Source organism: Hevea brasiliensis, chromosome 7, assembly GCF_030052815.1.
Source record: "Hevea brasiliensis isolate MT/VB/25A 57/8 chromosome 7, ASM3005281v1, whole genome shotgun sequence".
Classification (NCBI taxonomy): domain Eukaryota; kingdom Viridiplantae; phylum Streptophyta; class Magnoliopsida; order Malpighiales; family Euphorbiaceae; genus Hevea; species Hevea brasiliensis.
Window position 1 is genome coordinate 1,823,453 of NC_079499.1, and position 12,077 is coordinate 1,835,529.

At 32.4% G+C, this 12,077-nt stretch overlaps 2 protein-coding genes across 3 annotated transcripts; one reads left to right on the forward strand and one right to left on the reverse strand.

Moving 5' to 3' along the window:
- Window positions 1-5,197: 5,197 nt before the first annotated feature.
- LOC110640486 (U-box domain-containing protein 6) lies at window positions 5,198-10,067 on the forward strand. Of its 2 annotated transcripts, XM_058149612.1 has the most exons (7): window positions 5,198-5,724; window positions 5,921-6,004; window positions 6,371-6,465; window positions 6,813-6,998; window positions 7,106-7,213; window positions 7,634-8,817; window positions 9,051-10,067. In XM_058149612.1, exons 3-7 carry the CDS (start codon window positions 6,406-6,408, stop codon window positions 9,844-9,846), a joined length of 2,334 nt encoding a protein of 777 aa, XP_058005595.1. In that variant the 5' UTR covers window positions 5,198-5,724; window positions 5,921-6,004; window positions 6,371-6,405; the 3' UTR covers window positions 9,847-10,067. The 2 variants fall into 2 exon arrangements, with proteins under 2 accessions (XP_058005595.1, XP_021647498.2); XM_021791806.2 differs by lacking the exon at window positions 5,921-6,004 and having other exon boundaries at window positions 5,199-5,724.
- A 119-nt stretch (window positions 10,068-10,186) lies between these two features.
- LOC110640487 (AAA-ATPase At3g50940) lies at window positions 10,187-12,044 on the reverse strand. Its single transcript, XM_021791807.2, has 2 exons — window positions 11,034-12,044; window positions 10,187-10,785 (listed from the first exon to the last, which is right to left on the reverse strand). Exons 1-2 carry the CDS (start codon window positions 12,024-12,026, stop codon window positions 10,279-10,281), a joined length of 1,500 nt encoding a protein of 499 aa, XP_021647499.2. The 5' UTR covers window positions 12,027-12,044; the 3' UTR covers window positions 10,187-10,278.
- Between the last annotated feature and the right edge of the window lie 33 nt (window positions 12,045-12,077).

Below are 12,077 nucleotides of genomic sequence, written 5' to 3' on the forward strand. Positions count from 1 at the left end.
AATTAAGGTCTTATTTTAATTGATCTTGAAGAAATAGAATGACTCAAGGTTCAACTTTTATTCCACTAGAGAAGCTAATTGGTCATACATCCAACCCTTATTGTAAGCTTTTTATCAGAAATTTGGTCAAATTTAACCTTTTGTGCCCATTTCGAGCCATTTTAAAGCTCAAAATTGGTCCCTCACTAGAAAAGGTATGGGATGGATAGCCTAAAATTTGTAGCAAGTGGCCACTCACAAATTAGGTCAAACTTAGGATAAGGTTTTAGGGTGACACAACAGTCCACCTATTGAGGGTATTGAATTAATGGTATATTTGGAATTGCCATTAACATTGCTATATATATATATATATATATATATATATATATTGTCTATGACGTTAGTATTCGGTGATCCATTGAACCCATTATTTTCGAAATCGAGCTACTGATTAAATTTAATATATTTTAATCACCATAATCCTAAAATGATAAAATTGCTTTTTATTTTTTTTTCTTAAAAATTTTAAAATAATGCTGAACATCCTTGACGAGCCATTAAAGCTTCAATTTGACACCTAAACGAGCAGAGGATATCATTAATGGGGCTCTTTGACATCTCAATCTCACATTCCGAGTCGATATTTCAAATCACACTCAGCAAGCAAAACACCACTAGACGAAAATAAAATCCCATCCCATGGTAGAACAAAGGAGCACATGCTGATTTAAAGGCTTCTACACTATGTTTGGGAACTTTTTTAGAGAGAAAAGAAAATAAAGGAGGGAAAATAAAGAAGGAAAATAAAAATAATGTAAAAGTTATTTTCCTTCCCTTGTTTGGATATTAGGAAGGAAAATAATGAGGGAAAATAGCTTTTAAAATAGTAAAATATTAATTTTATCCTTTTTATTTGAAATTAAAATAAATAATTATAGGGATAAAAAAGTAATTTTATAATTTTTTCACCCACTTTCTCTCCAAAATGGAGAAAAAATGAATAGTAAATGCATTTGTTATTTTCCACCTTTATTTTCCACTCTTTTCAATTTTTCCTCATTCCCAAACAAGAAAAGAGAGAAAATATGTTTATTTTTTTTCATAATTTTCCTTCCTCTCTTATTTTCCTCCAATCCAAACGTAGCCCTAATGTCACCACAAACACTCAAGCACTCATAAATAGTTAAGATTGAAGCCTACTCATCCATAAACATACATAGAGTTAGGATGAAGGGCTATTCCTTTACCCACTGTTGAGTAAAGGAGGAGGAATCCTCGTTACCTTTGAAGTCAGGGTTCACAGTTAAACAGTTTTATTAGTATTTGATTAATTTCTCATAGGGAGATTTATCATTCAGTCATAATAAATTTTTAAAAATTATAAAAATAAATTACTCATAATCGATTCATCAATTCATTATAAATAAAAATAATATTAAATTATTAATAATAATATAAAAAATCGAATCGAGGTAGAACGTCTCAAACTCTTATTGATTAAATAATAAAATAAAAATTTGAAAAATATTTTATGAACATTCAAAATAATATATATATACTTTACTTCTCGACATGAGACGGGACTTCAATAAAAAAGGTGGCAAAAGAAAGAGCAGAAAGGTTAAATCGTATCGACAATCATTTAAATCCAGCGGTAGAGAAAGCAGAAACGTGGCAGTCAGACAGAGAAAGATAAGGAATAAGACGGTCTTGTTAGTTTCAAAACACGTGATATACATGAGATATTTCTTTTCACCGTTGATTGGGGGAGGAAAACCGCAGAAAATTCCGTATATTATGGAGTGGGTGGCCTTAAATTTCAGTCAAAATTAATTATAAAAAAAAAATAAATCTGAATGAATAGTAAAAATTGGTGGTAAAAAACATGACCACGTGGACTCCGGTGAGACCCACTTCAATATAATCAAACAGAATAGGGGATTCCTCTCTCCGTACCCCATGCGCTGCCAATCAAATCAATTTTTTTTAATTCACTAAAATGCCCTCCGAATATTCTCCTTTCACATATTTTTATTTAAAATTTTTAATTATATAAACTTTTTTTTAAATATTTTATAAACATTTATTAATTTTAATTAATTAATAAAAAATATAAATCATTTTCTTGTTTATTTTCTAAACAAAGTAATTAAAATATTTTTGTTGATGAGATTATGAATGTAAGCAAAGATTTATTATTTTAATCGCTTATTTCAAAAAAAAATAAAAAATGATAGTTGAAGTATTAACTTAGGGATTAGCATAAATGTGATTTTAATTATAATTAACTTAAGCATGGTAGTGGTTATCTCACCTTAATAATGCAAATCATGGATCAATAAGATAAAATACATGTAATACAAAATGTCTTTAACGATATGGTGCTTTTATTCTTTTTAGTAATTAAAGTAAGGTAAAATATTTTTACATCAATTTATGTGTATAGATATTTTTTTTCAATAATTTTAAAATTAATATTATTTTTACATAATAATGTCAAAAATATATATTTCTACATTAATTTATTACATTTATAATATTTCTAAATAGTTTTAGAATATTTTCTATGAAATTAAAATATGGTTGATAACAAATTACCTTATTAAATAAACTATATTTGTTGAGTATGATAGTGTGCTTTTATGAATTTTTTTTTATCTAAATTTGATTTATTATAAATTTAAAATATAAAATATATGATAAAATTAGTCTCTTAAATATATAAATATCATATTTTTTTTATTTTTATTCCGTAGTAAATTAAGTTTAAGTAAAAATTTACTATCCTTTTATATGGTACTCGAGAATGTAAGTCAAATAAATTCACATATGCATATATCTATCGAAATTAAGTTTATTTTTGAATAATTTTAATGTATACTTTTTCATATCGATTTAATACATCCGATAAAATTTTAAAATTACTTAGGGTAAAGTAAATTAATTTTTTTAATTTTAATTGTAATTTTAAAATTACTCAAATTTTATTGGGTAAAGCAAATTAATTTTTTTAATTTTAATTGTTTTATTTTTTTAATTTTAATTATTATTAGATTATTTAAATTGCATTCCACCTATCTCTATGTATATATAGGTATCTAATGTTATATTTTTTTACATAATTTTTGCACTTCTCAACAATTAGTGTCCCTAATCCTACTTGTGATATGATAATTATTATCTAGGCAATGTACTTGCTAATTAAATTTAAGTTGCATGTGTTAATTAGTACCTACAAACTAAGATATTTCTTAGGCATGTTTGTAGTAAAGTACAAAGTACTTGAAATAATTTTTTTTAACATGTTTTAATTTAAAAATTAATTTATTAAATCTAATTATTTTTATATTATAATTTCTCCAATTTAAATTTATTATTTCATAAACAGATTTTAATATAAATTAATAAATTGTTCATAATATAAATTAATATAGATTCATATAGGCACGTAAAATAATTTTTAATTTAAAATAACTTTGTATTTAAAAGGGAAATTTGAAATATGAAATTTAAATTTAATAAAAGTATATATTTTATTTAATTGATTAGAGTCATGAATATATATTAGACTTATAAATATGAAGAGTCCTAATTTACAAAATAATGTTATTTCAAATAAAATATATATTTCAAAATATGTAAAATTAATCTAATAATTAATTATTTTTTTATTTAATTTTTATAGTTTTTGATAGACGAATGAATTTTTTATTTGTCTTACTCAACTAGGGGTGGTCATGGTTCAGGAACCGTCGGTTCAGGTTTAATGAAATCATGACCCCTGAACCAAACTGTAATAGGACAATTTGGAAGACGGTTCCTGAACCGTTGGTTCTGATTTGAGCCCTGATTTAAAACAGTTTAAAGGAAGGTTCGAAAAATGACAATTCAAGATAGTTTGGAGGACTGTTTGAAAGCGGTTTAATAGAGACTTAAAGGAAAAAATTAGAGAAAAAATGTATTGATTTAAAATTTAAGTTATATTTATAAAAAATATTTTAATTTTTCTTAAAAATCTTTCAATCAAAATAAAATAAGAAAAAAAAAAGAATAAAATAACTTATTTTAAAGAAAAATTTAATAAGCAAATACTTGAACTTATTAAAAAATTATAGATAAAATTACTTTAAAAAAACTAAAAAATGTGCATGAATTTAATTTTACCTATGTATCCCTTTAGGATTTAGAGGAATCAAAATTTCCAGTTATAAGTTGAGGTAATGGAAATTGAGCTGGTTTGGTCATGTGAAGTGTAAACATAGAAAAACTCCAGTTAGATAAGTAGAGCACATTGGATTAGATGATAGAAATAAAAGAATAGGTAGACCTAAACTGACTTGGAGAAAAATAGTACAACATGACCTAGAAGTATTACACATTTTCGAGGATTTAATCCAAAATAGTTTAGAATGGAGAAAGAGAATCCATATAAACGACCCCAATAAATTTTTGGAATGAAAGCTTGGTTGAGTTGACTTGAATTGAGTATTACTTACCATTTTTTAAAAAATTATACGATAATTGATAATTAAAAAAATACAAAAGAAAAAAATCAAAATAGAGGGTATTGAAAATTTTATTGAATATGTAAAATAATAACAGATTAATTGAAATATTATTAAAAATTTTAGTGAATATATAAAATAATAAAGTAGGAGAATTGTGAAAGTACTGAGAATTAAAAGAAGTATAGAAAATAATTAATTAGAAAATTTGAGAGAAATTGAAAGAGTATTAAGAATTAAAAAAACTGTAGAGAATAATTGTGTAGAGAATTAATGATATATATATATATATATATGAATGAATTAGGAGTAGAGTGAGATATTTATTAAATTTTTTTGTATTTAAATATTCGATTTGATTTGATTTGAAATTATCAATTCAATCCGGTTCGAAACCGTTGATTCACGATTTTTAAAAAATATAAACTTGGACCAAACTGTAGAAGGACGATTTCGATTCGATTCAAAATCAACTTAAATTTGATCGATTTCAATTTAATTTTAACCGAATTGATTTCGATTCGATTCTGATTTAAAATCGGACCATAGCTATCCCTAACTCAACTACCAAAAAAAAAAGGTACACGCCATGCCACCACTGTAGCAAGCGACGGATGATACCCACAATAAATTTTCTTACGAAAAGGACAAAATAGTAATTTGATTGCATTTATTTATGACAGATCTGCTGACCGACAAGCAACGAGGTCGGCAACTGTCGGCCGGTGAACCGGGGAGACATAAGAAGCGGCGAAAATTCCAACACATCACACACGATTCAAATTTTTTTTAAGATTTCTAATTTATCCCCTAATAAACTATTAACCTCAATTAAACCCTAAAAATGAATTCTTCTTCTTATTTTTTTCGAAAAGCCAAAAATTGAATTCTGTACTTCCCACCCTACACTCACGGTTATTTTAAATTACACCCCCCTTTTCATTTTTTTTTTCTTTTTAAATACTATATTTCACCCTCCCAAAAATTCCTATTTCTTGCTAATTTTTCCTCTTACTAGTTGTGTTCTTATTCTTCTCATTCTCTCAGTAGAAAGCGGCAAGAAATTCTCTTATCTTGACAAGAATCGATTACTGGGTACTTAAAAATCTAACCTGGAATGAGATGGGATTGTACAGAGCATCAAAACCCTAATAATTCTTTCTGTTGGATTGATTATTAAGTATTTCTTGTAAAATGCTCTTGTATGAAGCCTCCCTGGCTAACTCCGATTCTGCCGGTACGTTTTTTTTTTTGAGCAAAAACCCTTGGCTTTTTTTAGCTGGTTTTGTTTGTTATTTTGGGTGGAAATCAATGAGAGATATTTTTTTTTTTTTTTTTTTTTTTTTTTTTTTTTTTTTTTTGGCTGTTCAACGAATCGGAATTCAGTGGGGAATCCGCGTTTTTGTATTGTTTTAATTTTGGGCTTTATTCAGGCTTTATATTTGATCTGGTTTAGAATATCTAGAGGTGACGGAGATTTCTGGGTGGTCATGTCTTCGTGAAAAGATCTTAACTAGGTAGGTCATTTTCGATTAAAAAAAAAATCCCTTTGATGCTGATTTTTGGGTTCTTTTAAGCTTATACGTGTTCGTTGAAATGTCTCAATCAGTTTTTATGCTCTTTCTCTTTGTTTTGTAAAATTTTTCGTTATTGGGTATTTGAGTTTTCGGCGTTGGATAAAATGTCTTAATCAAAACCTTGTTAATTCTTGTTCACATGTCAGTTGCGTCTCGCGAATGATTTTATCGAATAGATGTTGCAAATTCTGTATTAATTAGCCTTTTGTTTTGGTCTTAGCAAATTCTTCCTTTTGTTTGATCTGGAAGAGGAGTTTCTTTTAGCTTTTAACTAGTTTTCTTTGAATCTCCTTTTGTGTGTTTCAGTTGTAATAGATTTGCAATATAATTTTCATTGGTAAATGTGGACTATGGAAATCATTGAAGTTGAAGAAAATTTATTTGCAGCAAGTGATGCTAAGGTATGAATTTCAATGTTTGGGTTAATTTTTAAGTTTTGGAATTGCCGCTTTTTTGTAGCCTTCTTACTATCTACATGGCATTAACTTATGTTTTTGTTTGTTAGCTCTATACGTCTATTGAAAAGTGTGATTTCACATTTTGGTGACTTTGTAATTGCTTTTGCAATTTTGCATTGATTGAGGTGGATGTAGTTTTACTTGCCTACTTGGGTTGTATCTACTCAATACCATAGCTATCTAAAATGATCATATAATTAACTGCTTCTCCATAGCTAGTTAATGCATAAACGACTTCTCTAAGGCTTTATTAACTGTGTAAATTGATCGAAAAGTGTTATGTTGTTCAGCTACATGGAGTAATGTGCAAGGCACTCTCTGTAATATATTGCAAAATCGTGTCAATTTTTCCTTCTTTGGAAGCGGCACGACCCAGGAGCAAATCTGGCATTCAAGCATTATGTTCATTGCATATAGCACTTGAAAAAGCCAAGAATATTCTTCAGCATTGCTCAGAATGCAGCAAGCTTTATTTGGTATTATTATTATTATTATTATTTCGTGACCATTTCTTTTTTCATTTGGTTTCACTTCTTGTCAGAATTTGCTGCTAATGGAGCTGCATTTATGAATTATGATACAGGCTATCACTGGAGATTCTGTTCTTTTAAAATTTGAAAAGGCAAGATCTGCTCTTGTAGATAGTCTTAGGCGTGTTTACGACATTGTCCCACAATCTATTGGATGCCAGGTAAATAATTATCTTTTCCAGGACTATTCAATTGTTTTCCCTGGGTGAAATTTATGTTGGCACTGTGGTGGTAGTAATAACAGAGGAGGGAGTTTTGAAATAGAACTATGAGTTAAAAGTTTGATTTGACCAATGCACTTTGGTGAGCCTACTAAAAATCATGAACTTTTTTTTTTTTAATTTTTTATAATTTTGAATAATCTTCTATTTGTGTTATCTATGCTGATTACAATTTCCCCTCTCTTCCACATAGGAAACATATGATTCACATTGCTTGCTCTAGTTTCTCTTGATAATTTTAATGAATTGACCACAATATTATCCTGGCTTTATAGGGATATTTTGTGTCTGGTTGTTCTTTACCAATGGCATTTCACTTGGAATTATTGTTGATCTTTTTGCAACTTGAAATCTTCTCAGATTTTGGAGATTGTAAGTGAATTGGAGGGCATTGTGTTCTCACTTGATCCATTAGAGAAACAAGTGGGTGATGAAGTAATTGCATTGCTTCAGCAAGGGAGAAAATTTGATAACTGTAATGACAATAATGAGCTAGAATCTTTTCATCAGGCAGCCACTAAACTTGGTATTACTTCTTCGAGAGCAGCTCTTGCAGAGAGAAGGGCTCTTAAGAAACTTATAGAAAGAGCTCGGGTGGAGGAAGACAAGCGGAAGGAATCAATTGTGGCTTATCTCTTACATCTGATGAGGAAATACTCCAAGTTATTTAGAAGTGAGCTCACAGATGACAATGATTCACAGGGTTCAACACCTTGTTCACCCACAGTTCAGGGTTCTTTTGTGGATGCTGGTGATGGCCATGCCTTTGAGCGACAGTTGTCGAAGCTTAGTTCTTTCAATTTCAAGCCAAACAATAGGAAATCTGACCAGATAGCTGTTCCTCCAGAAGAATTAAGGTGTCCAATATCATTGCAGCTAATGTATGATCCAGTAATCATTGCATCTGGACAAACATACGAGAGGATCTGCATTGAGAAATGGTTCAGTGATGGGCATGACACCTGCCCAAAGACTCAACAGAAGCTCTCTCATCTGTGTTTGACTCCTAATTATTGTGTCAAGGGTCTTGTCACTAGTTGGTGTGAACAGAATGGAGTTCCAGTCCCTGATGGCCCCCCAGATTCTCTTGATCTCAACTACTTTAGGCTGTCATTATTTCAGTCAGAGAATGCAAATTCAAGATCAGTGAACAGCATCAGCTCTGACAAATTGCAAGGGATGAAGGTAGTTCCTTTAGAGGAGAGTGGTACCATTGAGGAGGCTGAACAACATGAAATGGAAAGTTCAACTCCAGAGGAGGAAAAATCTCCACAGGAAGAAGACGTTACGCATGATATGTTTCAAAGGTACCAGAATTTTTTGAACATCTTAAATGAAGAGAAAGACTTGAGGAAAAAGTGCAAGGTAGTAGAAAAAATAAGGGTTCTGCTAAAAGATGATGAGGAGGCCAGGATTTGTATGGGGGCTAATGGGTTTGTTGAAGAACTGTTGCAGTTCCTGGAGTCAGCTGTGCATGCAAGGGATGCAGTGGCTCAGGAAAGTGGAGCTATGGCTCTCTTTAACCTTGCTGTCAACAATAACAGGTTCGTTGGTTGTCAAATTAGCATGTGTTGGTTGTCATTTAGAAATTATGGCCAGCCCATTGAGTAGGGAATAAGGTGTTGGAATATTTGTTATGATCCACTGAAACTAATTGTAAGTACGACTTCGGGCTTCATTGCCAAAAATAAATAGCATTATGACTTGGCAGTTGACTTGGACTTCTGTATGATTGATTTCTTTTTTCTTTTTTTTTTTTTTGGTTTTTTATTTTCAGAAACAAGGAAATGATGCTGGCTGCAGGTGTTATCCCATTGCTGGAGATGATGATCTCCAACTCTGATTCCCATGGATCAGCAACAGCCCTCTATTTGAATCTCTCCTGCCATGAAGATGCAAAGTCCATAATTGGCTCAAGTCAGGCTGTTCCCTTTTTAGTCCAGATTCTTCAAGGTGAAGCTGAACCTCAATGCAAGATGGATGCCCTCCATACCCTATATAATCTCTCCTCCAAGGCCTCCCATATTCTGAGCCTCCTTTCTGCTGGCATCATCAGTGGCCTCCAATGTCTTCTTGCAGCCCCTGGAGACCTTGAGTGGACGGAAAAATCCATAGCAGTGTTGATAAATTTAGCTTCAAGTAAATCAGGAAAAGATGAAATGGTCGCAGCCCCTGGCCTTATTAGTGGGCTAGCAACAATATTGGACACGGGTGAACCCATTGAGCAGGAGCAAGCTGCCTCATGCCTTTACATTTTGTGCAACGGCAGTGAAAAGTGCAGTCAAATGGTCCTTCAAGAAGGGGTTATACCTGCATTGGTCTCTATCTCAGTAAATGGTACCACAAGAGGGAAAGATAAGGCACAGAAACTTCTAATGCTATTCCGGGAGCAACGGCAACGGGATCAACCTCAACCACCTGCTGAGGTGCGCTTTCAACGGGCTGAAAGTAGTTCCAAGGCAATGCCAAGTCAGGAATCAAAGCCACTATGTAAATCGGTCTCCAGGAGGAGGATGGGGAAAGCTTTAAGCTTTTTTTGGAAGAGCAAGAGCTATTCGGTTTACCAGTGTTAAACTTGGTCTTGTAAATTTCCATTGTATCTTCTTTTTCTTTTTTTTCTTTTGTCCTGTCTCCATGGGTATTCTAATTTTGTCGTCATAGAGAAGAAGAGATGTACAGGCCCATGTAAGTTCTGGATTTTTTTTTCCTCTTTTTGTGCCTTCCCTCTTTTAAGGTAGGAAACACGTGTACTGTGTATGTCATTGTAAGTGAAGCTCGAGTAGATTAGCTTTCATGATCATACAACAATGTTCATGTCTAGTTGCGGGGGTGGCAAGTTTACATATAGTATAACTAAGAATAAAAAAAAAAAAAAAAACATTTGGAGAAATTTAAATTTCTCAAAAAATATACTTATTATGTTAAATTTTGAAAATAAACTTTAGATATAGAAATTAATTTGGAAAACAAACTTTAGGTATAATAATCAAGCATGGTTCATTTTCTTACGCAACTCTCCCTTTCCCTTTTTTCGCCTTCCTCTTATTTTTCTTGGTTTTCTCCTTGATACTTTTCTTCTCCATTTCTTGGCTCGCCTCTTCATTTTCAATCACTTGTTTATCTTCCTTGGCCTGGGATTCCGATTCTTTGCATTTCATTTCTTTTTTCCTCAGAAGAAATCCAACAAGTCCATTTAGCGTAGCATCAACATTAACATCATCCCCTTTCATGAGCTCCTCTGCAATTTCAGCTGGAGTCACTTCCACTTCCTCTATCAGTTTTTCAATGTGTGTGAAAAGGCAATGACTCTTGACCTTCAGGTAGTTAGAAGCAAGAATCTCGAATCCACTTGGAGTGCAATAGGACATGTGTATGTGCATGTCCATTCGGCCTGGTCTCAGCAGCGCAGGATCTAGTTTGTCTTTGTAGTTGGTGGTGAACACGATTATCCTCTCATCTCCACAGCTTGACCATAACCCATCAGTGAAGTTGAGCAATCCTGATAGTGTCAACTGCAACAAGAGGTAACAATTAGTTGATTATAGAGCATCAAAACGCTTGATGCTTTCTTTAATTGAGACTTGTCATCAATTGTCACATATTTTACATCACATTACTAACTGTTTCTGTTCTTTTAATCGAGTAAGCGATGGAAGTCTTTGTGAAAGAGACTACCTGTTAAATTTGATGCGTAAAGAGTGGACTTTGGGATACTTCATATAATTTTTTTAGTATACAAAATAAGGTACTATGAGCTCACCTGGCTATCACCATGGTTATATCCTCCATATTGGCGGTCCTGCAACTCAGCGCTACAATCAATATCCTCAATTACAAGTATTGATCGATTCGCTGTTGAGGTTAGCAATCCCCTTAGGTCGGAATTGCTGCGCAAACTTGTAAGTTCGAGGTCGTATATGTCAAATTTCAGGTAATTAGCCATGGCTGCAATCAAGCTTGACTTGCCTGTACCAGGAGGGCCGTATAACAAGTACCCACGTTTCCATGGTTTTCCTACTCTCCTGTAGAAATCCCTTCGCTTCACAAATCTATCCAAGTCATCCAACAGCTCTTGCTTGAGTTTTGGATCCATTGCTAATGTATCGAAAGTGGATGGATGGTCAAGGTTGATTGATCCCCAATGACTTCCGATTGAATGGAGCTTGACTACCTTGTTTTCTTCCTTGATAGCTTTTGATCTTTCTACTACATATGGCAGGTAAGTGTTCAGCACCTTCTCCTGGTATCTCTTGTTGAACCTTAGCACAACTGATCTATGTTCTGATTTTTCCGTGGATAGAGAGGAGGTTTCGTAATCAACAACTGTGTTTTGTGTTTCAGAGCAGACAAATTCCCATATTAGTTGGATTCCTTCGAATAAATCTATAATCTCCTGGCCTTTGTTGATGGTAACTGAGAGGTTCTTCTCTTTTGCAGCTTTAGAAACCTTAAGCTCGTCTATAGATGGGGTGATTCTTGCACTTAAGTAGACTTCAGAAGCTTGGTAGATTTCGTTAATGGTGAGACCATTATACTCATTGATGATGAGGGTCAATTGGCAAGAATTTCTGAAAAGGCTTCCGAGGCTAGACAATATTTTCTCTTGGAGCTTCTGAGGTATTAGCTGGCTGGTTATGGTTTGTGCCTCATTAAGCATGGTCCTGATAAGCATTGCCGATGCAGCGAAAGCAGTGTAGGTTGATAAAATTGATGCTGTTGAAGGCATGCTTGGCATAGCAAACATGTTTGACATGAAAGATGTGTATGGAAATGAATATAGATTTGTTCTTGGAAAGGGTGAAGA

Excerpts from the sequence above, each read along its gene's own strand:
- LOC110640486 (XM_058149612.1), top strand. The coding sequence starts at position 6,406 with ATGTGGACTATGGAAATCATTGAAGTTGAAGAAAATTTATTTGCAGCA. Across the intron at positions 6,999-7,105 it reads AATGCAGCAAGCTTTATTTG|GCTATCACTGGAGATTCTGT; the intron begins GTATTATTATTA and ends ATTATGATACAG. Across the intron at positions 8,818-9,050 it reads CTTGCTGTCAACAATAACAG|AAACAAGGAAATGATGCTGG; the intron begins GTTCGTTGGTTG and ends TTTTATTTTCAG.
- LOC110640487 (XM_021791807.2), bottom strand. The coding sequence starts at position 12,026 with ATGTCAAACATGTTTGCTATGCCAAGCATGCCTTCAACAGCATCAATT. Across the intron at positions 10,786-11,033 it reads ATAACCATGGTGATAGCCAG|TTGACACTATCAGGATTGCT; the intron begins GTGAGCTCATAG and ends CTCTTGTTGCAG.